The 25,340-nt window shown below is 43.9% G+C and overlaps 2 protein-coding genes across 2 annotated transcripts in view; both read left to right on the top strand.

Moving 5' to 3' along the window:
- The window catches only part of myofl (myoferlin like), a 30,229-nt gene extending 9,663 nt beyond the window's left edge, over positions 1-20,566 (top strand). The window contains exons 9-52 of the mRNA XM_030770367.1: positions 467-517; positions 726-756; positions 1,093-1,208; positions 1,673-1,799; positions 2,669-2,772; positions 2,914-2,982; positions 3,244-3,287; positions 3,412-3,495; positions 3,874-3,997; positions 4,217-4,330; positions 4,574-4,751; positions 4,860-4,984; positions 5,120-5,229; positions 5,612-5,804; positions 5,989-6,144; positions 6,437-6,568; positions 6,737-6,900; positions 7,487-7,601; positions 8,221-8,323; positions 8,510-8,646; positions 8,879-9,043; positions 10,673-10,760; positions 11,380-11,457; positions 11,657-11,838; positions 12,351-12,509; positions 13,044-13,145; positions 13,629-13,790; positions 14,231-14,396; positions 14,830-14,906; positions 15,460-15,558; positions 15,677-15,805; positions 16,262-16,417; positions 16,587-16,678; positions 16,845-17,015; positions 17,173-17,321; positions 17,575-17,714; positions 18,105-18,193; positions 18,721-18,816; positions 18,937-19,078; positions 19,271-19,370; positions 19,659-19,852; positions 19,996-20,105; positions 20,217-20,364; positions 20,528-20,566. Of these exons, the coding sequence (XP_030626227.1) occupies positions 467-517; positions 726-756; positions 1,093-1,208; positions 1,673-1,799; positions 2,669-2,772; positions 2,914-2,982; positions 3,244-3,287; positions 3,412-3,495; positions 3,874-3,997; positions 4,217-4,330; positions 4,574-4,751; positions 4,860-4,984; positions 5,120-5,229; positions 5,612-5,804; positions 5,989-6,144; positions 6,437-6,568; positions 6,737-6,900; positions 7,487-7,601; positions 8,221-8,323; positions 8,510-8,646; positions 8,879-9,043; positions 10,673-10,760; positions 11,380-11,457; positions 11,657-11,838; positions 12,351-12,509; positions 13,044-13,145; positions 13,629-13,790; positions 14,231-14,396; positions 14,830-14,906; positions 15,460-15,558; positions 15,677-15,805; positions 16,262-16,417; positions 16,587-16,678; positions 16,845-17,015; positions 17,173-17,321; positions 17,575-17,714; positions 18,105-18,193; positions 18,721-18,816; positions 18,937-19,078; positions 19,271-19,370; positions 19,659-19,852; positions 19,996-20,105; positions 20,217-20,364; positions 20,528-20,566 (5,310 nt within the window). The remainder of the gene's footprint in view (positions 1-466; positions 518-725; positions 757-1,092; positions 1,209-1,672; positions 1,800-2,668; positions 2,773-2,913; positions 2,983-3,243; positions 3,288-3,411; positions 3,496-3,873; positions 3,998-4,216; positions 4,331-4,573; positions 4,752-4,859; positions 4,985-5,119; positions 5,230-5,611; positions 5,805-5,988; positions 6,145-6,436; positions 6,569-6,736; positions 6,901-7,486; positions 7,602-8,220; positions 8,324-8,509; positions 8,647-8,878; positions 9,044-10,672; positions 10,761-11,379; positions 11,458-11,656; positions 11,839-12,350; positions 12,510-13,043; positions 13,146-13,628; positions 13,791-14,230; positions 14,397-14,829; positions 14,907-15,459; positions 15,559-15,676; positions 15,806-16,261; positions 16,418-16,586; positions 16,679-16,844; positions 17,016-17,172; positions 17,322-17,574; positions 17,715-18,104; positions 18,194-18,720; positions 18,817-18,936; positions 19,079-19,270; positions 19,371-19,658; positions 19,853-19,995; positions 20,106-20,216; positions 20,365-20,527) is intronic.
- A 2,100-nt stretch (positions 20,567-22,666) lies between these two features.
- parga (poly (ADP-ribose) glycohydrolase a) overlaps positions 22,667-25,340 on the top strand; it is a 32,242-nt gene continuing 29,568 nt past the window's right edge. The window contains exons 1-4 of the mRNA XM_030771073.1: positions 22,667-22,805; positions 23,121-23,178; positions 23,372-24,049; positions 25,029-25,161. Coding sequence (XP_030626933.1) covers positions 22,667-22,805; positions 23,121-23,178; positions 23,372-24,049; positions 25,029-25,161 — 1,008 coding nt within the window. The remainder of the gene's footprint in view (positions 22,806-23,120; positions 23,179-23,371; positions 24,050-25,028; positions 25,162-25,340) is intronic.

The raw sequence follows: 25,340 nt of genomic DNA, 5'->3' as shown, positions 1-25,340 counted from the left end.
AAGCATACTTATATCCATGTCACAGTACCTCAGTGACTCTTTCTCTATATCAGTGACATCCATTTAATACTCAGACAAACCACCCCCCCCCCCCCCCCCCACTCCCCCGCTTGTGTACAGTCAATACAATTCACCATTCGAACGCCAGCAGAAAGTCCTTGAAAACGCTAAAAACGATTAGCTCTTTTCTTTGGACCTCACCAGTGACCCAGGTGAGGAACCGATCCCACACCCTGACATTGTTAAACCAGGAGTGCAGGGAAGCAGCACACTCTCTCCTGGAAGTAACTGTAGCCCTACAGTTAACGCTCTCAGCGGTAATGCGTGTAAATGGCTTCAGGGTCTTTATACTGTGAAATCCACACTTGGCCGTTTGCTGAGGGGAGACACATTAATACTGTGGCTGAGTGGATAGATGGCTTGCTTTAGTGGTGCGACGTATAATCATATCTTTCTTCATACGCAGGTATATAACTCCTACTCCTTGCGATCAGACAGCCTGATGGGAGAATTTAAGGTAATGATTTCATCCATTTTATGCCTCTCACCTCTGCCAGGTTTATATTAAACATGCTTATCATAGGGTATATTGCAGGTATATCATTTATGTCTAGCAGTTTATTGTCCCCTCTGAGGGAGACGGATCAGTGTTTTTCTGTTTCAGTGTACAGTCTGAAAAGTCTCAGATAATTGTCTCTGTTTTTCTTTTTCTCAACATTCAAAAGCTGGATGTGGGCTATCTCTACGATGAACCTGGTAAGCTACTTCTTTCTTTCTTTCTGTTATAGTGTATCTCTGTCAAGAGAAGGGACTGTGTATGCCTAGAATTCTCTGACTTAATGTGCGTGCGTGTGTGTGTGTGTGTGTTTGTGTAGTAGACTCACACCTTGTAATACTGGTTAACCATAAGTTATGACAAAGCTCTTTTTTTTTTAGAGAAGTAACATTCAAGTATAGCATAACAATGACCCACCACAGAGTTTATCAAGGCCGTATCACGGTTTAGTGCGGGTTTTTGTTTTGGGTTTTTTTTTTGTCCACGCTGTTCTGACGAAACACGTTTTTATCGCTGCTTTGTTAACGTTTTGACAGCTCACGCTATCATGCGGAAGTGGCTACTCTTGAGCGACCCAGATGACTCGAGCTCTGGAGCAAGAGGTTACCTCAAAGTCAGCATGTTCATCGTGGGGACGGGAGATGAACCGCCGGTATGTATCCCACGCTGTGAACCCCTCCCACACTGTGAACCCCTCCCACGCCGTGAACCCCTCCCACACTGTGAACCCCTCCCACGCTGCGAACCCCTCCCACGCTGCGAACCCCTCCCACGCTGTGAACCCCTCCCACGCTGCGAACCCCTCCCACGCTGCGAACCCCTCCCACGCTGCGAACCCCTCCCACGCTGCGAACCCCTCCCACGCTGTGAACCCCTCCCACGCTGTGAACCCCTCCCACGCTGTGAACCCCTCCCACACTGTGAACCCCTCCCACACTGTGAACCCCTCCCACGCTGCAAACCCGAGGGTGCTTGAACAGCCTGTCCTTCAGTTTACCTCAGACAGACTGTCTGTCTGTGTGTGCGTGTGCGTCTGTGCGTGTGTGTGTGTGTGTGTGTCTGCGTGTGTGTGTGTGTGTGCGCGTGTGTCTGTGGTGTCTGCTGATGTCGCCTCAGGTGGAGAAGAGAGAACAGAATGAGGAAGAGGATGATATTGAGAGTAACCTGCTGCTCCCTGCTGGGGTCACTCTCAGATGGGCCACTATCACTCTAAAAATCTACCGTGCTGAGGACATGCCTCAAAGTAAGTCTGAGGGAGCCGCTGCTCTGACGTCCATATTCCTCCGCTCCGGCCCTGGGGACCCACAAGACGGCGCCTTTTAGTCTGATGGAGTTTTTGTTTCGTAGAGTTTAGCTGACACTCCAGATAAACTCCTCATCACAATTATTATTGTTATGTATGTCTCCTAATGTTTGTGTCTGACAGTCTTTTAACACTGGTTGATTTGTGTTTTTTTCTCTCTTGTACATATAAACACACACACACACACACACACACACACGTATATATGTATATATATGTGTCAGGCGTGCAGTGGAGCTGGACCCAAATGCAAGACACAGTGATGATGGTAACAAAAAAAAGGAGGACTTTACTTACAAAAAGCAGATGAATAAACAGGTGCAAACAGGAACAAAAACTGGATATAAACGGTGCAGCCAAACAGTGTCTTCAAGTGAAAACAAACAACGACAGACAAAGGACGAGTCAAACACAAGGGCTTAAAAACAGAAGGACAGCTAAACTGGGGAAACTTGATTGGTACAAATTAACAAGGCTACAGCAAGGTTAATAAATGGAATAAACAGAATCAGGTGAAGGGCGGAGACTCACAGAACAGGGGCACAAGACATTTCAAAGCAAAAGTCCAAAATGAGATGCAGGCTGTGACAATATGTATATATATGTATATATTTAACACACACACACACACACACACACATCATCCACTGAAAAACAAGCAAATAAATAAATAAATTTAAATATATATATATATATATATATATATATATATACACGTGTATACACACACACACACACACACACACACATATATATATATATATATATTTACATTTATTTATTTATTTGTTTGTTTGTTTGTTTTTCAGTGGATGATGCATTTGCACAGTCAGTCAAACAGATGTTTGGTGGCACAGGTGACAAGAAGAACTTAGTGGATCCGTTTTTGGAAGTCAGTTTTGCAGGAAAAAAGGTGAGAGCACATTGAAAATTTCGCTCATTATGGATCAAAGATCTGTCATAATTTCTATCATGTTCTGTCACTGACAACTGTAATTAAGAAAATGAACTGACTAAATGTAAATCTCGTCTCTGTTTCTGTCGTGTTTCATAGATATGCACCAAGATCATCGAGAAAAATGCCAATCCTGAATGGAATCAACTTATCAACCTGCAAATCAAGGTATGACAAGGAATGGCACAGATGCACAAAAAACTTGAACATGAATTAATAGTATAAATTAGCACAACATATTCATTCATGTTGAATCAAATGTGAGAGAATGTGAGAAGGTGAAATTACATGAACTTTATACAAACTCTGTCTGCGTTAATTTCACCCTGACACGTTTCCTGCGAGGTTGATTACCAGAATGTACTCCACTAACAGACAAATATTCACTATTTGCTATTCACTAACAGACAAACATTCACTATTCTTTAGTTTCCATCAATGTGTGAGCGGATCAAACTGACTGTTTATGACTGGTGAGTGAATGTCTACTGTGAAGTGTTACAAATTACGTACAATTAATAACTGCCACACTTGCATCGAATACATTTTATAATTTCCTAGAAACCCACTGACTTGCCTTTTTCTTGTCTTTTACAGGGATCGTCTGACGAAGAATGATGCTATTGGAACCACTTATTTAAATCTAAGTCAAATAGCATCATCTGGGGGTGAAATTGAGGGTAGGGCTATTAGTTCCTCTTACTTAAACTGATTTTTAAATGACTGTCAGAATAGCTGAGAGTTATTTCAAAGTAGCCTTGTAGAAAATGCCAAAGAAAAAAAAAAGAAAAACTTAGCGATGAAATAGATGAGGTTTTCTTTTGAACTCTTAACCACCCTGTGCAAAAGACATCATTTCTATTACTTCCAACAGAGTCGTATCCTGAAAATGGACTTACTCCTGTATCCGAAGGTAAACTGCTCCCTCGCTCTCCCTCGACAGTCAAAGCGTGACACATTACGTTTTTAGACTCCTATGGTCAAATAATATCCGCACTGTCAGTTGTTAGCTGCATTGCTATCCTGGTGGTCTGATTCAGTGTGGCGGGCTTCTTTATTGGACGCAGGGCTGTCAGAGGTGGGCTTCCTTCCAGCTTTTGGGCCTTGTTACCTAAATTTCTACGGGAGTCCACGAGAATTCTCCGGACTTCCCGACCCTTATGAGGACTTGAATTTTGGCAAGGTAAACGGCATTGTATTTTTGATGTCTCAAGTCTTATGTTAACAAGGGATCGAATGAACCAAAGTCAAAGAGAAAAGATGTTCTCAGAAATTGCGATTGGACGCGCTGCGTGTTCACAAAACAAAACAAAAACATATATAGCATCCTCTAAGAAGACAGAAGTGAAAGTTTTTACGGACGTGTTATCTGTGTGTTTACGTGTCTCTCTCTCTCTCACAGGGAGAAGGGGTGGCCTATAGAGGAAGAGTTCTCATCGAACTTTCAACTCAACTTGAGGCGAAAGCTGACAAGAAGATAGATGACCTGTCCAACGATGACATCTTGGTGGCTCAGGTACAAACATTAAGCAGGATCTTAATCACTCCACTGGCTGAGTTTCAAAACAACAGCTCAGACACAGATAAGTTATATGAATGTGGCCTACACGCTCACTGAGGTAAATTATATGAAGGTAGCCTACGCGGTTACTGAGGTAAAAATTGTATGAATGTAGCCTTACTGAGGTAAGTTAGTTACGGAAGTTGGTGGATCTCTCGGTGGATCTGAAAGTTCTGTTTTTCAATCGTTCTTGGTCAGAAATACCAGCGGAGGAGGAAGTACTCGCTGTGTGCGGTATTTCACAGCGCATGCATGCTTCAGGAACCTGGTGAACCCATCCAGTTTGAGGTCAGCATTGGGAACTACGGCAACAAACTGGACTCCACATGCAAACCTCTGGCCTCCACCACACAGTATAGCTGTGCTGTGTTTGACGGTAAAGATCTCTCAGGATGCACCTGGACCACACACTCACACTCACAATGATATGTCACATGATCCCACGTGTACAAGTCCTCAGTTCCTGCTGATTGGTCACTTGTAGGAAACCACTACTACTACTTGCCCTGGGCAGACACCAAGCCTGTGGTCATCCTCACGTCTTACTGGGAAGACATCAGCCATCGCATGGACGCCGTCAACATTATCCTGTATATCGCAGACCGACTGGTACTCCTTCTGCATTTCATACCTTCACCTGTCGTTCAACACCACAAGTCTGTTTTATTTGTGTGAATGCAGTCTTTTTTCAATTTTATATAATCAAAGGTACATGACATATTATCTTTTTAAATGTAACTATAGAAAAACAACATCACTTCCCTGAAGACAGCCATTTTGGCCAAGGTGTCGGAGCCGCGCTTGGCGGAGATCTGGCTAAAACTCATCAGCCAGGTCATCGAGGACCTTAGCAGGTACAACAAAGACACGGACACAGGAAATCTCATTTGAACTGATCAGTGGTTTTTAATTAAATTCACGGCTTTTTATAAGGGTTTATCAGTGTGTTAGGGATTTAGCCATCCAATCACGTGACAGGAGATAGAATTAGCTCTGATCCTGTTACTTAAATCGTTGCTACAACTACATTCTGTTAAGATTGTACATGTCATTGTTTCGAGTTAAATTTCTTTGTTTTATTTTGATGATTACCAATTTTGAATGAGATATGTTAGCTAATGCACACTGATGTAGTTTGCATTACCTGCCCTGTAGGGGAATTTTCCAGATAAGTTAGTTTGTTGTTTGTTTTTGAGAATGTGCGCTCTGTGACGAGTTATTGCGTCTGATTGTCAGTTACCAGGTGCCAGAGCTGGAGGGCAGTCCCAACCTCACGGCCCTGGACATCCAGATTAAGAAGCTACGAGACACGGCCTTGGCCAACATCAGAGAGATGGCCGAGCGGATGAGGCAGGAGGCCACCGACGTGAAAGCGACCCTCTCTGACATCGAGGACTGGCTAGAGAGGCTGAATCAGCTGGCCGAAGAGGTCTCAGACACACCCCCCCCCCGCCCCCCCCCCAATCCACATCCTACTTACGCTCAGTGTCCACGTTAACTTGCCTGTTCTGATTTATATACACCAGATTCATTTCTGGGTTTTCTGGGGGGGGTTTTTGTTGGAGTATGAATAGTGAGATCAGATGTCTCTCTCTCTGTCCCCGTCGCTGCAGCCCCAGAACAGCATGCCTGATGTCATCATCTGGATGCTGCGTGGCGAGAAGAGGGTGGCGTACGCCAGGATCCCGGCCAATCAGATCCTTTACTCCACTGCCAGCGAACAGGCCAGAGGCAAACACTGCGGCAGGACGCAGACCGTTTTCTTACAGGTAAACGGCGTTTTTATTTTTTATTTTTTTTTATTTTTTTTAACTTTCCGTTACCAGGCAACATTTCCAAAAAAGAAAAAAAAAAGAAAAGAAAGAAACAAACAAGCAAACCAAAAACAGACAGTCAAGTGAGTGCACTTCCTGTCTTATATTGTTGTGGACTTCCGTTTCCTCTTCCCACTAAGTGCCAGTGTGACAATAAACAGCATTGATTTAGATGGTTCCGCTGAAGTCATTATTCATTCAGTCACATCGATGAATCATCCCCTAAACGCTGTGTCCTTTTTGTCAGTACCCCATGGACAAAAACAAAGGCTTGAAGATCCCTGTCCAGCTGCGCGTGAGCATGTGGCTTGGCCTGTCTGCGCACGAGAAGAAATTCAACGAGTTCTCCGAGGGCACGTTCAGTGTGTACGCAGAGATGGTAGGCGTCTGAACGCTTTTGTGCGTGTGGGCATGTTCGCCCGCCAGCGAAGCAAACTTTCTTTTATCTGGGTTTTGAATGGTTGTCGTTGAGTTTGGGCGAGTGCCCAGAATGGGTTTACGGTTTTACGGTGTCCTCAGTTGTCCTTTGCTTTGCCCGCCCATTTAGTATGAGAACCAGGCCCAGATGTTTGGGAAGTGGGGCACCACGGGCTTGGTGGGCCGTCACAAGTTTTCCGACGTGACGGGCAAAGTGAAGTTAAAGAGGGAGCGTTTCATGCCCCCCCGCGGCTGGGAATGGGAGGGAGAGTGGTTCGTGGACCCGGAACGCTGGTGAGATGTTCCCCCTTCTGGTTGCACAATTTTCTCACACTCGTGCTCAAAGGCACCAAAAATCAGATCTAAACCAAGCAAATGAATTTGGGCTCCCTGTTTGTTTGAGCCTGTCTGAATGTGGTGCAGTTCAGACCCAGTTCCCTCTGTAAACTCCTATCCTGCATACAATCAGAGGAAATAGCAGGGTTTTGGCTTTGGTAAGATGTTGGCCCAAATATCATACACATTCTCAAGGAGCCAGTCTCTGTGTGCATGTGTTTGAGCAGCATTAACATTCTGCCAGGTCTGCTCATGAACAAACTCTAGGTGTTCCTTGCTCTGGCCTCTCTCTGTCTCTCTCTCTCTGTCTCTGTCTCTCTCTCTCTCTCTCTCTCTGTCTCTCTCTCTCTCTGTCTCTCTCTCTGTCTCTCTCTCTCCCTCTCTCTCTCTCTCTCTCTCACTCTCCCTCTGCTAAGATGAATTTTATCCTGAGCTGTCAGCGAGGGTTAAGAGTGTGTGTGTGTGTGTGTGTGTGTGTGTGCGCGCGTGTGTGCGTGCGTGTGTGCGTGTCTAAACTTTGTGTCTTTGTGTATGTTTGAGCTAGCCTTCTAACAGAGGCTGACGCGGGTCACACAGAGTTCACCGATGAAGTCTTTCAGAACGAGACCCGTTTCCCTGGTGGAGAGTGGAAGCCGGCTGACGAGCCCTACACCGACGTGGTGAGGAAGAGAACTCTTGTCAGCGCAGTCGTTAAAAGCTCGGGCTGGCCTCTCACAGTTTCCCCTTTCTCCACTGCCAGTGATTAGTGGTCTCTAAAAACACCCGAGTTTACCGTACATGATTAAGTTTTTTCTTTTCCAGTAAAGACCTGAAAGGCCGCCATCTTTGCTTATTTCCTAATCAGACTTTTCTTTCTTTCATTTTCCTTTCCTCTCTTTCTCTTTTTTTTTTTTCTTTTCCTCAAAATTGCGTTTCGTGGAAATCTTAATGCTGAACATGACAACCGGATTGATTTTGAAAGGAGATTTTTAGGAAAGGCCATTTAAAATGGATTTTCACTCATCCCAAAGCACACAGAGCTCGCAAAGTAAACAAAGTTGACTTTTAAAGTAATGACATTCGCTCTTTGTGTCTTTGTTTAAACCCCGTGTTTAACCTTTGTGTGTCTAACCACCCCAGATTTGACAAAGACAGGTGCCTTTATATATGCCTAGTTTGCTTAACATGCAAATGTAAGGTCGGCTAATGGCGTCCCCTGTTTGCTCTGGGCCGTGTGCTCGTGTGAGCTTGGCGGTATGTTCTGGTACGGCTGAATGTTATGACCTGTCTGTCACTCAGAACGGGGAGAAAGCTCAGAGCCCAGATGAGATAGAGTGTCCGCCCGGCTGGAAGTGGGAGGACAGCTGGACGTTTGACACCAACAGGGCTGTGGACGAGAAAGGTCTGGACACGCTGTCATGGTCTCTCTCCTCGTATCACAGAAATCGTTCTTTTTTTAGCCTCCTCAAGAGTGGAGCTTTGCTAGTGAAACGTGGAAATTCATTCATTCATACTGTGTGTTTTTGTTGAATGTTAGGCTGGGAGTATGGGGTGACCACCTATGTTGTGTGTTTTTGTTGAATGTTAGGCTGGGAGTATGGGGTGACCATTCCTCCAGATGATAAACCCAGGTCCTGGGTGCCAGCAGAGAAGATGTACCACATCCACCGGAGGAAGAGGCTGGTTCGTCCCCGCAAGAAGATATCTGACGTCCCCACCACGGACGTAAGGCTCTCGTTAGCGTTAAGACTACAGTAACTGTCGGTTACAGTCATCTGAAGTTGTGGCAGATTCCTCATGTGTTTAACATGTTTTGTGTTGATCGAATGGCTGTGTGAATCCTTGGGATAATCTCCACACAGATCTCTGACTGTGCCAGATCTCCATCTGTCCGCAGTGCACTGTTGTGTTACAGTCCCAATTACAGTCCCATGATCCTCTCTGTGTGTTTGAACAGAGGAAAAACGTGGGTGAAGGCTGGGAATACTCCTCTCTGATTGGCTGGAAGTTCCACCAGAAGGAGCGTTCGTCGGACACATTCCGTCGCAGGCGCTGGAGGAGGAAGATGGCTCCGGCCAACGTGATAGGAGCCTCCGCCATTTTCAAACTGGAGGGAGCACTGGTACGAACGCAGTCTTCGTAAACACAGAAAGTTCCAACCAGATTAAACCCATTCCCTAAAAATGGAACAGTAACAGACAGTCATATGCCCAGAAATGGGACGCTGCTTAATAGCTATACATGAAATACCAGATTATTATTTAAGTTCCTGTATGATATGTTTGACAGAGCACACACAGCTCTTCATTCACAACTGAGAGATGGGGTTTGATAGATAGATAGATAGATAGATAGATAGATAGATAGATAGATAGATAGATAGATAGATAGATAGATAGATAGATAGATAGATAGAATACTTTGTTGAACACCCCGGGGAAATTGCAGTGTTGCGGCAGCACCATATTTAAAATATATACTAATATATACTAAACTACTATACTACTGGATAAAATAAATAGAATGAAAAAACAGAGGTAAAGATATAGCTCTCACTGTGCATTTTAACTGCAGAATGTGCATTGTGTTTTGCCACTGAGAGGATAAGTCTCCCGGCACAGAGCGGAGTCATTGTGTATTGTTACCGCTGTGGGCATAAGTGGCTTCCTGTAGCTGTCCTTATTACAGTGCAGCTAAAGGAGCCTCCGACTGAAAACACTCTGCTGTCTGACCAGTAGGTCGTGTGGTGGGGGTGTGTTGGGGGTTGTGTGACCAGTAGGTCGTGTGGTGGGGATGTGAGGTGTTGTGTGACCAGTAGGTCGTGTGGTGGGGATGTGAAGTGTCGTGTGACCAGTAGGTTGTGTGGTGGGGATGTGAGGTGTTGTGTGACCAGTAGGTCGTGTGGTGGGGATGTGAGGTGTTGTGTGACCAGTAGGTCGTGTGGTGGGGATGTGAGGTGTTGTGTGACCAGTAGGTTGTGTGGTGGGGATGTGAGGTGTTGTGTGACCAGTAGGTCGTGTGGTGGGGATGTGAGGTGTTGTGTGACCAGTAGGTCGTGTGGTGGGGATGTGAGGTGTTGTGTGACCAGTAGGTCGTGTGGTGGGGATGTGAGGTGTTGTGTGACCAGTAGGTTGTGTGGTGGGGATGTGAAGTGTTGTGTGACCAGTAGGTTGTGTGGTGGGGATGTGAGGTGTTGTGTGACCAGTAGGTTGTGTGGTGGGGATGTGAAGTGTTGTGTGACCAGTAGGTTGTGTGGTGGGGATGTGAGGTGTTGTGTGACCAGTAGGTCGTGTAGGGGATGTGAGGTGTTTTGTGACAAGTAGGTCATGTAAGGTCGTGTGGTGGGGATGTGAAGTGTTGTCCATTATGTCGAGCAGTTTGTGCAACATACGTCTCTCCACAACCGACTCCTGCTCCAGAATATTTCTTATGATCCAGCCTCTTATGCCCTCTGTCAACACATGCTAACGACCGGCACTGAATGACTAGAGGAAGAAGTACTGGGTCTTGGGTTCTTTCCAGATCAAACACTGCTGAAAAACAAACATGCAAGCAGGGATATGTGGGTATGATTAATGACAGACAGGGCTGAACTGGTCTCTGCATGTTTGGAGAAGGGCATAGATTTCAGATGTGTGTATGTCATGGGCACAGAATGTAACCTGTTAAAAAAAAAAAGAAAAAAAAAAGGCTGGCACAGTTTCAGCCATTGTTACAGGAGCTCACTGAAATTTTGTTTTTTGTCCGTAAGGGGATCGACGAGGAAGACAAAGGCGGCAAAAAGGATTCGGCCACGCGTTTTGGCGTAAACACACCCACCGTTTCCTGCAGTTTCGACCGTGAGTAGAGCGTTCCCGTGTGCCAGCCGATTAAAGCTGGAGACGTTATCTCCCCTGCCGGGGTTCCTCTCCGGCTCTCGCGTGCCACTCCTGTTCCTGGAGGGAAGTCTGCGGCTCACGAATACAAGATTAAACAACATAATTCAACCACGTTAAACCCCGATTAAACCCCGATTAAACCGCATGAGATTCCCAAACGCCTCTGATCAACAGATTGTAACAAGAGCTAGACTGTGTGTGGGGGACAAAAAAAATATCTGTATTAATTAAAAATGTTTTTAATCATGTCTTGCAGAAGTTACAACAAAACGTCAAGGCTTTTTTTTTTTTTTTTTTTTTTACTTATTAATATTTTTGTGTAAATGTTTTGTGTTGCGCTCTTTTGCAGTAGAACTACTGTTTCTGGAATGATGTATTATATGATTATATTATGTATTTGTGCACCTGTGCTATAAGAGTCTGTTATCCCTCTGGTTCACCAGTGACAGTGTGTCAAGGTGCCTTTTGATGGATCACTCAGTCTTTGTTCTTGCTAAGCTTTCATCATCAAAATATACTGGAGGGCAAAAAGGTCATGATGTGAGTTTTACATTGACCTAATTGCCAAGTTCTTTTGCAGGGTCTTTCATGTACCATCTCAGAGTCTATGTGTACCAAGCAAGACAACTCCTTCCCATGGACAAAGACAGCTTCTCTGGTGAGCAATTTCAAGACAGTATATATGCACACACGTAAAGTCAAACCCATGTGTGTTTTACCATTGACCCAATACCAGACGTTCACTTTTGATTAAGAGCAGGGGCTAACAAAATTACATGGCATTTAACCTCCTATGGACATCCAGGCACGAAGGAAGTGACCTTTGACCTGACCTTTGCACTGTTATTTTCGTGCAGATCCCTATGCCCATGTGTCCTTCCTCCATGTCAGTAAAACCACGGAGGTCATTAGAAGTACCCTGAACCCCACCTGGGATCAGACGCTCATCTTTGACAACATCGAGATCTACGGAGATCCTCAGACCTTGGCACACAACCCCCCCAGCGTTGTCCTGGAGATCTACGACAGTGACCAAGTGGTAAGAGCTGTTTCGGCGACCTGCGTTTCTTTGTCATCTATTCAGTGACGGGTTTCCACTTTGACCATTTGGTTCTTTTGAAGGTTTTTTTTTTTTTTTTTTTTTTAAATCCTGGTCAAAGGGAGAGTTTTTACTCACAAAGGATACTGTAGACACTGGGGGTTCAAGGCCTAGTATCCTGTAAAACTGTTTTATCACGATGTCTGCTGACATAAGCATTGTCAGTGAAATTTAATCTGGTTCTATTGGATTGAATTAGAACTGGCATAAGCGGTGTTAGTTTGAATCAGTTAATACTCAAAATATTTCTTTTAAGTAGTTTAAATAGTTTTAGACTCCAAGAAGACAATTCTGGACTCTATGCTGTTTGTCCTGCTGTCCCTTGACAAACAGTCCTCTGTTACCTCTAAGCATACAATCTTAATAACCATGTCTCTTTTCAACACTCAGTATGTGTATCAGTGACTGGATTAGTATGTGTAGTGCAGTAATGATCTTGTGTTGTATGACAGGGTAAAGATGAGCCCATGGGCCGGAGTATGTGCCCCCCAGTGGTGAAGCTGAATCCAGCCTCAGCAGTCAACCCCCACCTTCTGTGGTACCCCATCACCATGAAGGGCAAGAACGCTGGGGAGATATTGGTGGCAGCTGAACTTCTGCTTAAAGACAAGGTATAACCTCAACATGTCTAAAACAAGGTAGAAACAATGTCTAAGACAAGATATAACCTCAACATGTCTAAAACAAGGTAGAAACAATGTCTAAGACAAGGTATAACCTCAACATGTCTAAAACAAGGTAGAAACAATGTCTAAGACAAGGTATAACATCAACATGTCTAAAACAAGGTAGAAACAATGTCTAAGACAAGGTATAACGTCAACATGTCTGAAACACGTGAACTTACGGAAGCTCCGGAGGGTTTGGCCACCGCAGCCGTGGAGCATGTTCAAACGGTCATACAGTCACAGTAATGATTCCACAGTTTTCTGTTTGCTCGTTCTTATGTTAATGGTCATTTATTAAATTCATGGAATTCAACCTCATTACAACACACACACACACACACGCACGCACACACGTATTTTGAGAAGGGAAAAGCAAAGGGATGGTGAGGTGATTTTGAGGAATGAGAGTGAGAATGGAGGAAAACTGTGCTCTCTCTCTCTCTCTCTCTCTCTCTCTCTCTCTCTGCTCTGTGCCAGACAAATGAAGCAGATCTGCCTCTGGTTCCACCCAGAAGAGCTGAGAAACTCTACATGGTTCCTCAGGGGATCAGGCCAGTGGTGCAGCTCACTGCTATTGAGGTAAAGCCAATAAACACTCCATCCTCCAGAGCTCACTCCCACCACTTAAGACAGAAATAATGATGTGCGTGTGCGTGTGTGTGCGTGTGTGTGTGGGTGTGTTTGTGCCATTCTGTGGATCAGATGTACTGCAGAGAGCGTGTGACTGGTGGGGACCTTCTTCTCTCTTGGGGAATCCAAAATGATATTGTTATTTCTGCTGAGACAAAAAATGTGCCCAAAATATTTCTTTGGCTATGGTTACAGCTGTGATGAGGGTTTAGCTATTAAATTTTAATTACAGTAAAATAAAAGTCATTGTGAAATCTCCACGATGATAATATAAAACAAATGACTGTTTGTGTGTGTGTGTGTGTGTATATGTATGTGTCCTTGTGTATGTATGTATGTGTGTGTGTGTGTGTGTGTGTATATGTATGTGTCCTTGTGTATGTATGTATGTGTGTGTGTGTCTGTGTGTGTGTATGTGTGTGTGTGTTCCAGATTCTGACCTGGGGTTTGCGGAACATGAAGACCTATCAGCTGGCCCCTGTGTCATCTCCCAGTCTGGTAGTGGAGTGTGGAGGCCAGAGTGTGCAGACAGCTGTCATTAAGAACATCAAGAAAAGCCCCAACTTCCCTGGATCGGTCCTCTTCCTCAAAGTGGTACAGTCTCCCGCTTTGCCTCAGCAACACGCTTTATTCTCCACACTAACGGTGCTGCATAGGAGTTACAGTTATACTTAAACAATAACAGTCCCAAAGGTGTTACGTCCAAGTCAGTGTCAAACAGCGAGACAATTATCAGACTGATTTTTTTCACAATAAGGCTATAAGGTCGTAAGGTTAAATTTCAGACACCAGCAGCAGACAGGAAGTGTTTTTTTTTTCTCTCTCTCTCTCTTTCCCACTCGCAGACACCACAAAAGATGAATGCAGTGCATTTTTTCTGACACGTCCCTTATGTTAAACTATTGTCTTTTTCAAAGAAAAACCGCTTACCGTCAACCTCATTACAAACACAGAAGAAGATCTCAGACGAGATTTCTGTGGAGCAGACCTGTGCTGTATTTTTGACATAGACAGACTAAACTCCTCCCCCTCAGCTTCTCCCGAAAGACGAGATGTACACTCCGCCCATCATCCTGAAAGTCATTGACCATCGGCCGTTTGGGCGGAAACCCGTGGTGGGTCAGTGCACCATCGACTCCCTGGAGGAATTCCGGTGTGACCCGTACGTCAGCACGGCAGAAGTGGCCATGTCTGCCAGAGGTGAAACTTGCACCTTTCTCTCCATATGAATTCGTCTCACGTGAGAGGGGGAAAGCCATCTTCATGAACTGCTGAAGCCCCTTAAAGTACAGTTGCACTGTTAGGGCTGAATAGACAATGCTCACCTGTTTGGGCTGTAATTTCATGTCAAATTCTTCTGTGTGTATTAATGGCTGCATTATACCGTGGCCATGAATTAAAATGGAATTGCTGCGCTATCAGAGAGCTCTGTGGAAATTTGAAGTGTTAAGGTTTAGAAGAGTTAGTGGTTTATACTCTACAACATATTTTTATTCTGTGTATGTGTGTGTGTGCGCGTGTGTGTGTGTGTGTGTGTGTGTGTATGTGCGTGTGTGTGTACGTGCGTGTGTGTGTGTGTGTATGTGTGTGTGCGTGTGTGTGTGTATGCATGTGTGTGTTTTATCTGTCATAGTGGCCATGATGAGTGCAGCAGCTCCTGGACATGTAGTTATTGATATAGAAGAGAGAAGACCAGCTTTGAGTAGTCAGGTATGTTCTATTCTCCACAGAGAAATGACAACGTTATAAAACACTGAAAGCATTTTTAGAGTCTTCTCAAAACAGATATACTGTCATTTTCAGTTATAAACAATCACATCATTATCAATGAACAATAGACCTGTGCCCTGATATAAATATTGTATTTGATTTTAGTCTGATAGATGTTTGAAAAATCCCCTCATGTTAATTTATGTTCTCCCTTGCTCAAACTTTTTTTTTCACAGCCTCCTAAAAAGGTTAGCTTTTTCTCAATGTTTTTTTTCCCCAATCTCAAATTATGAGATCTCCTTTCATGAGACGCCAATCACCAGATTCTAAATCGCCAGGCTATGCTTCACTAACATCACGAAAACGTTATTAAGCTTTATATCAAAGCTTCTGAGGATTACACGAAATTTCCGCTTTTTTTTTTTTCCTGTTAACAGCCACACCCTGCTTTAATAGCACATGAGAAGATGAAGAGCACTTCTCAGTGATGCGCTTGTGTGAACGATACATTTTCAGACACCCCACTGTGTAATGACACTAAGCTGTGTTTTAGGAGGAGGAGGCCGTTGATTGGTGGAGTAAATTCTACTCCTCTATTGGAGAACATGAGAAATGCGGCCCGTACTTACAGAAGGGGTACGACACCTTGAAAGTGAGTTCACTCAATTCTTCCTGTCGAAAACCAAGCAGCGTTTTTCACTTCTGAGGATGAAGCACTGTGAGGGTGAAGACGAACCTGTGTTGAGCTGAGCGTGTGTTTGTTTCCTCAGGTGTACGGCTGTGAGCTGGAGGAGGTTCCAGACTTCTGTGGCCTCACCGACTTCTGTAAGACGTTCAAACTGCAGAGGGGGAAGACGGATGAGGATGAGGAGGACCCATCTGTGGTGGGAGAATTCAAGGTTTGTACCTGTTCCCTGGTCGTTGTGTGATTGTCATTGAAGACGCTCCCTGCGTTTCCTCGGCTGACTTACATAGCAAGTCCTCGGAGCACACAGCCATTATAAACAAGTAAATAAATACATAAATAAACAAACAAATAAGGAGTACTGCATGTGCAAACTTTAGAACTTAAATCTCCTCCTTCTTCAACAAAACACCTATTCCATGAGTGCCTCTCCAATGAATGGGTTTGACCGCCATCTGGTGGTGGTTTTTATACTAGCAATGTAATGACATCAGCAGTGGGGGACGTTATCTGCTCTATCTTTATCATTTATCTGTTTTGGGTTCAACCTCTAAAACTTTTTCTGTTGCCTGGAATTCTCAGAACTGACTTAATGTGTGTGTGTGTGTGTGTGTGTGTGTGTGTGTGTGTGTGTGTGTGTGTGTGTGTGTGTGTGTGTGTGGAATTACAGGGGTCATTTAAAGTGTATCCCTTATCTGATGACCCTAACGTGTCAGCACCCCCGCGGCAGTTCCGCGAGCTGCCTGAGAGCGGTCCCCAGGAGTGTATTGTGAGGATCTATGTGGTTCGCTGCATTGACCTGCAACCCAAGGACAACAACGGCATGGTGAGTGAAACCGGCACTCAGAGGCTTTGCTTCAGCTGTCAGTCACCAGAGCCTTCTCACAGTGAAGAACAAGAACAGTTCTGCATTGTACAACACATGCTCTTATTGTATGTATCATTGTAATGAATGCCTTGTGTTATTTTTCTTGTTGTTTTTTTTTTCGTTGTAGTGTGATCCTTATATAAAGATTTCTTTGGGAAAGAAAACTATCGAGGACAGAGATAACTACAAACCAAACACATTAAACCCCGAATTTGGAAGGTAGGACCAAAAAAAAGCAGGTCGAATTTAATTATTACTCCTTAGATCGGGGAATGACCTAAAACAATCGGACCAGGCTTTCAGGTGAAATGAACAAAATTCTGACACGTCCAGATTAAAATGTGCTGATTTTAATTTTCTTTTTTTTTAATTTAATTTTTTACAGAATGTTCGAACTGTCCTGCTTCTTGCCTCAAGATAAAGACCTGAAGATCTCCGTCTACGATTTTGATTTGCTAAGCCGCGACGAGAAGGTCGGGGAGACGGTGATCGACTTGGAGAATCGACTACTTTCTCGTTTCGGCTCGTACTGCGGTCTGTCGGAGTCATATTGTGTGTGAGTTCTCGTCTTTCCAGAAGGAGCTCTCTTCGGTGACCTGTTTCTATATCCATTTTATCCATAAAGACTCAGACATGCTAAAACACTGCGTGTAGATCTCGTGTAGACCTTGTTGCGCGACGGTTGTAGTTGATCTGTAATGTTGATCTGACAGATCTGGAGTGAACCAGTGGAGGGACCAGCTGAAGCCGTCTCAGATCCTGCAGAACCTGGCCAGACTCAGAGGGATCCCTCCCCCCCAGATAGCAGACGACGGCAGCACACTGTCCTTCGGTGGACGGAATTACAGTTTGTTAGACTTGGGTATGCTTGGAAAAATTCATATGGGAAGAAAGACTCAGTAAAATGTGAATGTGAGACCACTCGAGAGAATTTAGAACTGGATAGCCTGTTTTTGAATAGGTGGGATAATCTGTAGAGTTGTCAACCAATCAGAATCGTGTTGATATTGTTTATTTTGACCAGTCATAATCGTGTTTACACGATGCGAGATACCTAATACTAAAACACACCAAACATGTTCATACATGTCATTTATGTGGCTTAACCTAATCAGAGGCCAATAAAGTGATCCATCAGCACCTGGGCCCAGCCAAGGAGAGGATCAGCCTTCACGTTCTGAGAAAGCAGGGCCTGGTGCCCGAGCATGTGGAGACCAGGACGCTATTTAGCACCTACCAGCCCACGCTCTCCCAGGTCTGAGACTCCACCCCCTGTCATGTCCTTTTAAACATGTGCCTACATTGTCATAAACATAATATTATTAGTAGTATTATATCGTTATAGCACTATTATAGCAGAATACATTTTTGTTCCCAAAAGAGTGGAGAAGCACCTTATGGGTTTGTCGTTTAGTGGATAGCAAGATGGACATGTCACAGATTGCTTTGGAATGTGTGCTGAATTAAGTTTGATTACAAATGCTGCAAATAAAAGTAGCACATATTTATAATTTAGTCATGCATAGTTTGTGTGTACATAGGACTCCATCAGTTTCTGTTGAAGTATAAGCTAAGATTATGGAGTTTTGTTATCCATTGAAATGCATAACTCATCCTGACCTTTGTTTTTTTCTGCTCTGTGAAGGGAAGGATCCAGATGTGGGTGGACATATTTCCCAAAAGTCTGGGTCTTCCTGGGCCACCCACCGACATCACACCACGCAAAGCCAAGAAGTAAGAGCTAACACGAATACACAACGTCTGCAGTTTAATAATTCTCACACAGTTTACATAGTGTCAAAAGATAGACTTGGACAGGTAGATGGATAGATAGATAGATAGATAGATGGATAGATAGATAGACAGATAGATAGATAGTGATGGATGCGATAAAGACTGAGAAGTCAATGTAAATATGGAAAGTGAAATTCTTGGAAGTTGAAGCCCTTACCTGTGTGAGAAGAGACAGGGAAACATCTGCTGACGGACACTGAGACACCCTGACCACTGAGTCCCACTGACTGAAAAACGTAGTGTCAACCTTAGTGTTGTGCCAAACTGCACACCAGAAACAGTTGGATTTTTGATTAAAAACTCTCCTAGATAGATAGATAGATAGATAGATAGATAGATAGATAGATAGATAGATAGATAGATAGATAGATAGATAGATAGATGATAGATGTGTAATGGTTGTTTGTTTGGAAGACATCCTGACTCTGTGTGTGTGTGTGTGTGTGTGTGTGTGACTGTGTTTTCAGATATTTCCTGCGAGCCATCATCTGGAACACTACTGAAGTGATCTTGGATGAGACCAGCATCACAGGAGAGAACATGAGTGACATATACGTGAAAGGGTAAACATGACCGTGCCTAGGTTCTGTCACACTGTACACATCACCCTGTGACTGCCATTACATGTTCCCCAGTCAAGCCAGCCGAGCCGGAAAAGAACATGGGTTGTGTTGATTGTGCAGGTGGATGGCAGGAATGGAAGAAAACAAACAGAAGACAGACGTGCACTACAGATCTCTGGACGGTGACGGAAATTTCAACTGGAGATATGTCTTCGATTTCGACTACCTGCCGGCGGAACAGCTGTGTCTAGTGTCCAGAAAGGTCGGTTGTTTCTGAGAGAACTGTAAGAAATGTAAGGTTAAGAATCACTCATTTTAGATCTGGTAAAAAACAACCTGCATAGATAGTTTTTTATATTTGATATATACACTAAGAAGAGAAGAGAAAAGAAGACTGATATTAAGGTAATAATTGTTTTGTTTTTAAACAATCCTGATCTTTTTTTGTCACCAGGAGCACTTTTGGAGTCTTGATAAAACCGAGTTCAGAATTCCGCCCAAACTGATTATCCAGATTTGGGATAACGACAAATTCTCACTGGACGATTATTTAGGTCAGTTTTGTCCTCCTGTTTACGTGAAGCAGTCTGGGGAAAAAATTAAAATAACTGTTCTGCTGAAATAGACTAGTTCTGTGCTAAGATCACCAACTTTTAAATTAGTCTTGCGGATACATTCCAGATTATGTCATTAGACATCATTTAAGGTTACAAATAACTGTTGATTCTTTTTTTTTTTCTCCCGCACTGCAAATATGTAATATCTTGAACAAAACCCAGTTTCTCAGTAGGAATGTGTTATACTCAGTATGAGAAATCTGAAGGTGTTGACGTCTCAAACAGGCACTCTGGAGCTGGACCTGCTACACCTGATCCCTCCTGCCAAAACCCCGGAGAAGTGCAGTCTGAGCATGCTCACGCAGGTGCCAGGCAACACTCCCAGGAAGAGCCTGCCAGCCAAATCCCTCTTCTCCCAAAAGGCTGTGAGAGGCTGGTGGCCATGCGTGATGGAAGAGGATGGCAAGACAAAACTTGCCGTGAGTTTACAAAAAGAACAGGAGACAGATTTTGACTTCGAATGTTAGCACTCTGAGGCTTTTTATACTGACGCGCCTCAGACGGTCTCAGGCGTTAATAACGACTGACAGTACTCGTCTGTTTTCGTCTCTCTCTCTCTCAGGGCAAAGTAGAAATGACTCTTGAGATTGTGGAAGAGAAGGAAGCAGATGAAAAACCCGCGGGGAAAGGAAGAGATGAACCTAACATGAACCCCAGACTGGATCTTCCAAAGTAAGGGCAAAAAAAAAAAAAAAAAAAAACCTGGTGGTTTTTTCAGCACGTTACTGAACAGATGGTCTTTATAAGATGTGACACTAACATGGAATTGAATTGTTTCCAAAGTCGACCAGACACCTCCTTCTTCTGGTTCACGAATCCATGCAAAACCATGAAGTTCATCGTGTGGCGCAGATTCAAATGGGTCTTTATCGGGATCATCATTCTTATACTAGTAGGCCTATTCGTGGGAATACTACTGTACTCCTTACCTGTAAGTACAAGCATGTTTTTTTTGTTTTTTGTTTTTTTTTATTCTATGAGAGAGGTGTTCAGTTCATTGTTAGGAATTTTATTCTGACTGCAGATGTTGTCTTTTCCGTCAACACAAGATAGCATTTTGACATTTGCTGACAACTTTTTTTTTTTACTTTCAGAACTACATCTCAATGAAGATTGTGAAGCCTTTCCGATGAATGCTGCGAAAAACAATCTGGATCTTGTGGGAATTTTACTGCATCTTTTGTTTTACATTTTTGTACCCAAGACTATATTTTTATATCTTCTGCTTTTGCCAAAGTTCTTTAGATTATTCAGTAAGGTTTGATACTTTCTCACATGCTGCACTTTGAATAGTTGCACTAAAACAATCTCTCTGTTTCGCTGAATCTACTACTAACCAAAGCATAAGAAATTTTGAGAAGAGCATATCAATTATATTACATTTTATCATTGCAGAATGAACATTTGTGTAAATGTTCACAAGTTGACTGCTAAATAATTTGATGAAGTACCACTAATGAATGCTTCCTCCTTAGATAAATTACATATCAGGTGTAAATGAAAGAGACAGTCTTAATTATACACAGGTTTACACATTTTAAGCCCCCCCCCCCCCATCCCCCAACACCACACACACACACACACACACACACACACACACACACACACACTTACTTGCCACTTGTCCCAGTGGGATTACACTTGGTCGGGGGTAATACAACTTTAAAGAGTAAATGGTATGAGGATGTATGGGAAATAATAAGCGAATGAGAAATCTTTTCGCTGTATTTAAAAAAAATAAAATAAAAACAATTAAAACAGAATGCACAAAGATCCATTGTATTAAAACATTCTTTGTATGTTCTCAGTGGTTGTTGTGTGACTTTTATTTCACAGTAGACACTTGTATAGTAGGGCTAAATCATGTACAGTTGCCAAATTGCTTGGCTGAGTAGAAATGTGCTATGCCCGGTGCATTCTGGGATTAAAAGACGTCTTGTTCTAAATCCAAATAGTGAATGCACTGGATTCACTATACACTTTACCTCACATTACCTACGTGTAGCAAATGTTGCTAAATGCAGTTCATTTGCTTGACAATTTACAGTAAAAAAAATGCAAAACGCCACATGAAAATTAGAGAGAGAGCGAGAGAGAGCGAGAGAGAGGGACTCAAGGGTTCCGTCTTTAAGAATCTCACAACATTCTCTCCTTCAACTACTATCCTCCAAGACAGAGAAGATCCTAACCAGTCATTTTGCTAGCAACAATGAATCAGTCACTGCCCTGGGTACAGTGGGAGTGGGAGCGCTTTAAGTGAACGGGACACAGGAAAAAAATCGTGATAAAAGGGACAGCTCAGCTGTTTTAATCGAGGATGTCATTTGAATTATTGGTTGGTTAGTTATTAGTTATTACATTATTTTATCAGTCATATCAGTATATCAGCTTTATCAGTGTCAGTTCACAATTTCGCGATTCCTTTCTAAACTCGTGTTAAGTTTGGCGAAGCAACGTTTCATTTACCTTTGCACGACAATAAACTCGTTTTTGATACGGTTACTAAGATACGTGTTGCAAATCCCACCCAATTCGACAGTTCGACGTTTTCATTGGTTGTTATCCTCTGCCGTCAACGAGTGACGAAAGACTAAAGTCAAACAGTTTCGATAATGGTATACGGGGATCCCCTTGTGAGGTTGAAAGCTAGAATACCTTAATTATTATTAAGCCAATATATTTTTGCATCAGTGGAAAATGACTGGCGACTTATAAGTAAGTTATCTTGCAATGCGTGGGCAGGCTGGAGAGGGATTGCGATTATTCTAGCTTGCTGGTTTTCTTTATAGCAAGCTAGCAAGCCGTAACAAAAGCCAGCTAAGCTAGTTCATAACAGAAACAGGGCTAGAGAAACCTAAGATAAATAAATTCAGTGACAGGCTATAGCGAGCTCCGCTTTGTTGGTTGCTCGCAGCAGAAGCTTTCGGTGTACGTGTTATATGTTTTATGAATACGATAGGATAAACTTCGACACAGCTAAGTGGTCTAGGCTTGCATGCTTGTATACACCTTAAGAACATCATCAACTCAGCGTACCATTAGCTACACTCGTATGGCTGGCTAAACGTACAAAGGAATCGAAAAAACATAAATGTGTCAGTCAAATTATTGTCGGTCCTAAGAGTCCTTAATACAGTTAAACTGGATGACTTCTAACAACCAAGTCTATTGTCTGCTGATGACGGTAAAAGCTGGCTAAGAGGCGGTCATATATCGTGATTGTATTGCGAAGAATGACCGCACTGTCAAACAGTGCGACTGTTGAAAAGAGGCTGAAGTTTGAAAACGATACGCGTGACAGTTCGCTCCTGAGGAAGAACGGTGTCTTGAAGGAAGCCCCTGAGGTTCTTTCAACTGCCAGTCGTAACCAAGGTGCCTTCCAGCCACGCTTTGTAACGTAGGCTTTGATTTACTTTTGTTTACCCTGTGTAAGTGTCCGTCAGCTGGGTCTTAACTCTAACTGTTGCATGTGGTATTGCAGACTGTGATCTAACTCTGATTTTTAAACAACTTCGGAATATCTGTCTCTTTGCAGGGCTGTGCTATTCTGTCTAGTATAACTAAACTGAGATTCTGTCACTCGCTCACTTCCGCTGTATTCAGGCCCAGATTTCGTTTCCTCGACGCACTGTGACTTTCACTTTAGTTTTCCCGAGTTAATTTCATCGTATCTATTCTTTGCTACAGATCCTTTGACCTTCAATGCGGTCGCTGTGAAAATGGAATCTGTAATGCAGACAAGCAGGTAATTCGATCTTCTGGAACTACGAGAACGTATGTTCTCTCACAAAAGCAAGTAAGAAGCGTTATCAGATTTAAAGATGAGGACTTCAGTGTTCATGTCAAAGGAGTCATTTATACGTCATCTTAGAAAGTTGCCCTTGTATTGCTGAAGTTAGGTTTTTTTCTTCTTCTTCTTCTTTTCTCTTTCTTCACAGCCATGCCAGTGCTGAGATCAAAGTACAAGACAGTAGAAATAATCTCCTCCAGCTGGGTCAGCCCACTCCAAAGGAAGAAAATAAATCTACTACAAAACACGATGAGAGCCACTTGACTTTCACCAAAAATCATAAGGAGGGAGATGACAGGATTCAGGACACGGTCCAGGCCGCGCCTGCCTTCCCGGTTTTGGACAGGAGCTCAGGCAGCCCGCACAGGCCCAATCTGTCCGACAGCCACGTCAGCGATAACGCTGGCGTTCAGGGTAGCCTCTCCGCCGGAGAGCAACAGGTCGAAGCAAACTCGCCAGACGCCGGGCCGGGCAAGCCGAACCCACCCGCAGAGAAAACCAAAGCCAGCCTCCGTCTGAGTCTCAATCCCGACCCCGTCGTCTCGGACCAGGACGTCCAGATGCTGAGTCCGGACAGTCCGGCCTGCCCGGGCGCCGCGTTCGGTGACCCTGGAGAAGGCCCCGTTACCTGTAGACTGACGGGCTCCGCTCTGGAGTCCCAGCCTTCCACAGACCCAGACACCTTAACTATGGACGAGTGCAGCGATAAAACTGAGATAACAGATATGGAAACTGAGGAGCCTGCGAAACCAAACTCCAGTACTGGTTCAGACGTGCGTACAGACACTGTGAAGGAAGATCACACTGATTCTCCACTCACACTGAGGTACTGACGTTTCCTAATAACAACAGGTTGCTTCGCCTCTCATCAAATCGTTAAGTAGTATTGAGCATTAAAGGAGAAGTGTTAAATCAGCTGCTGTTTATGTCGTTTCAAGGCTAGTCATTTCGTAGTCAGTTAGGAATGAGGGCATTTTGGTACTTGTCCTTCTTTAAATTCGGGTTAGAAATCTCAGCGAGGTTCGACAGTATGAGAATTGAAATTACTTAGAGGTTTTTTTTTTTTTTTTGCTAAATAGCTTTAACAAACATTGAGTGTTTGTACATCCTACACATATCGTGCAAGAACTGCTTTGTTTTGTGGGGTTTTTTTTTTTTGAGTGGCTCTTGAAAATGAACACAGTAAAACAAGCAGATAAAGAAGCATCTTGGGTCTGGGATGTAGAGTTTGAATTCGAGCCCTGACTGTGTGAGGTCGTAAGGCCACAGAAGTGGAGCGCTCTCGGTCTCTTGGCTGACAGACGTCGGCCTGGGTCCTTCTCGCCCCCTCTCAATCGGCAGAGCTCACTCATAGTCAGTCATCTGTACGGTAGCAGTTAGAGTCAAGAGGACAGCACAGTCCTGCAAATACCTTGTGTGGCTTGTTAATATTACACAGCCTGTAGTGTGGAAGAGTGAGTGATTCGCTTTGCACAGGAGAGAGGCGAAAGCTGTTTTGCAGAGAGACTGATCAGACCGGGCAATCGAAAATGGGGAAAAATATAATAAACAGTCAGTACTGATAAATGCTCTACTGAATGAATGAGGTAGTTCACTTCATACACGCACCAGCGGTTTAGTCTTCATCTGTTTCCTTGCACACTTTTTTTCAGTGGCTTTGACAGACAAAGTGAAGTTTTGTTTGTTTTTGAACTAGCGGTCTGCTTACGTGACGTAAACGTACGACGATCCTGCTTTGCCCCTCCGCGCTTTTTTCCTTCAGTTTTCCTTTCTGATTTGTGTGGTGGTGTTTTTTTTGCGTGCAGTCCGCAGATGCCGGCGGATCTGAGGGACAGGAAGTGGCTGGGGACGCCCATCGAAGAGTTGAGAAGGATGCCACAGTGTGGCCAGTCCCTACCGCGCTTGAGGGCAACAGACAGTCATAAAGTCCTGATTAGGGTAAGCGGGGGCTTTTCTCGGCCGCGTCTGGAGCCGGGGCCCGTGGGACACGCTGTCAGGTTTGGTTTTAGTCAGACCTCACACTGCTTCAGCCTCACCCACCATCCTGGCCCCACACGGAGGAGTTCCTGGCTCTCATTTGGCCATGGAGTTGTCAGACACGATAGGCTCACAGTGAA

The sequence above is a fragment of the Chanos chanos genome, chromosome 4, assembly GCF_902362185.1.
Source record: "Chanos chanos chromosome 4, fChaCha1.1, whole genome shotgun sequence".
Lineage (NCBI taxonomy): Eukaryota > Metazoa > Chordata > Actinopteri > Gonorynchiformes > Chanidae > Chanos > Chanos chanos.
Note: the sequence above shows the minus strand (reverse complement) of the source record. Positions and strands in the feature narration are given on the sequence as shown.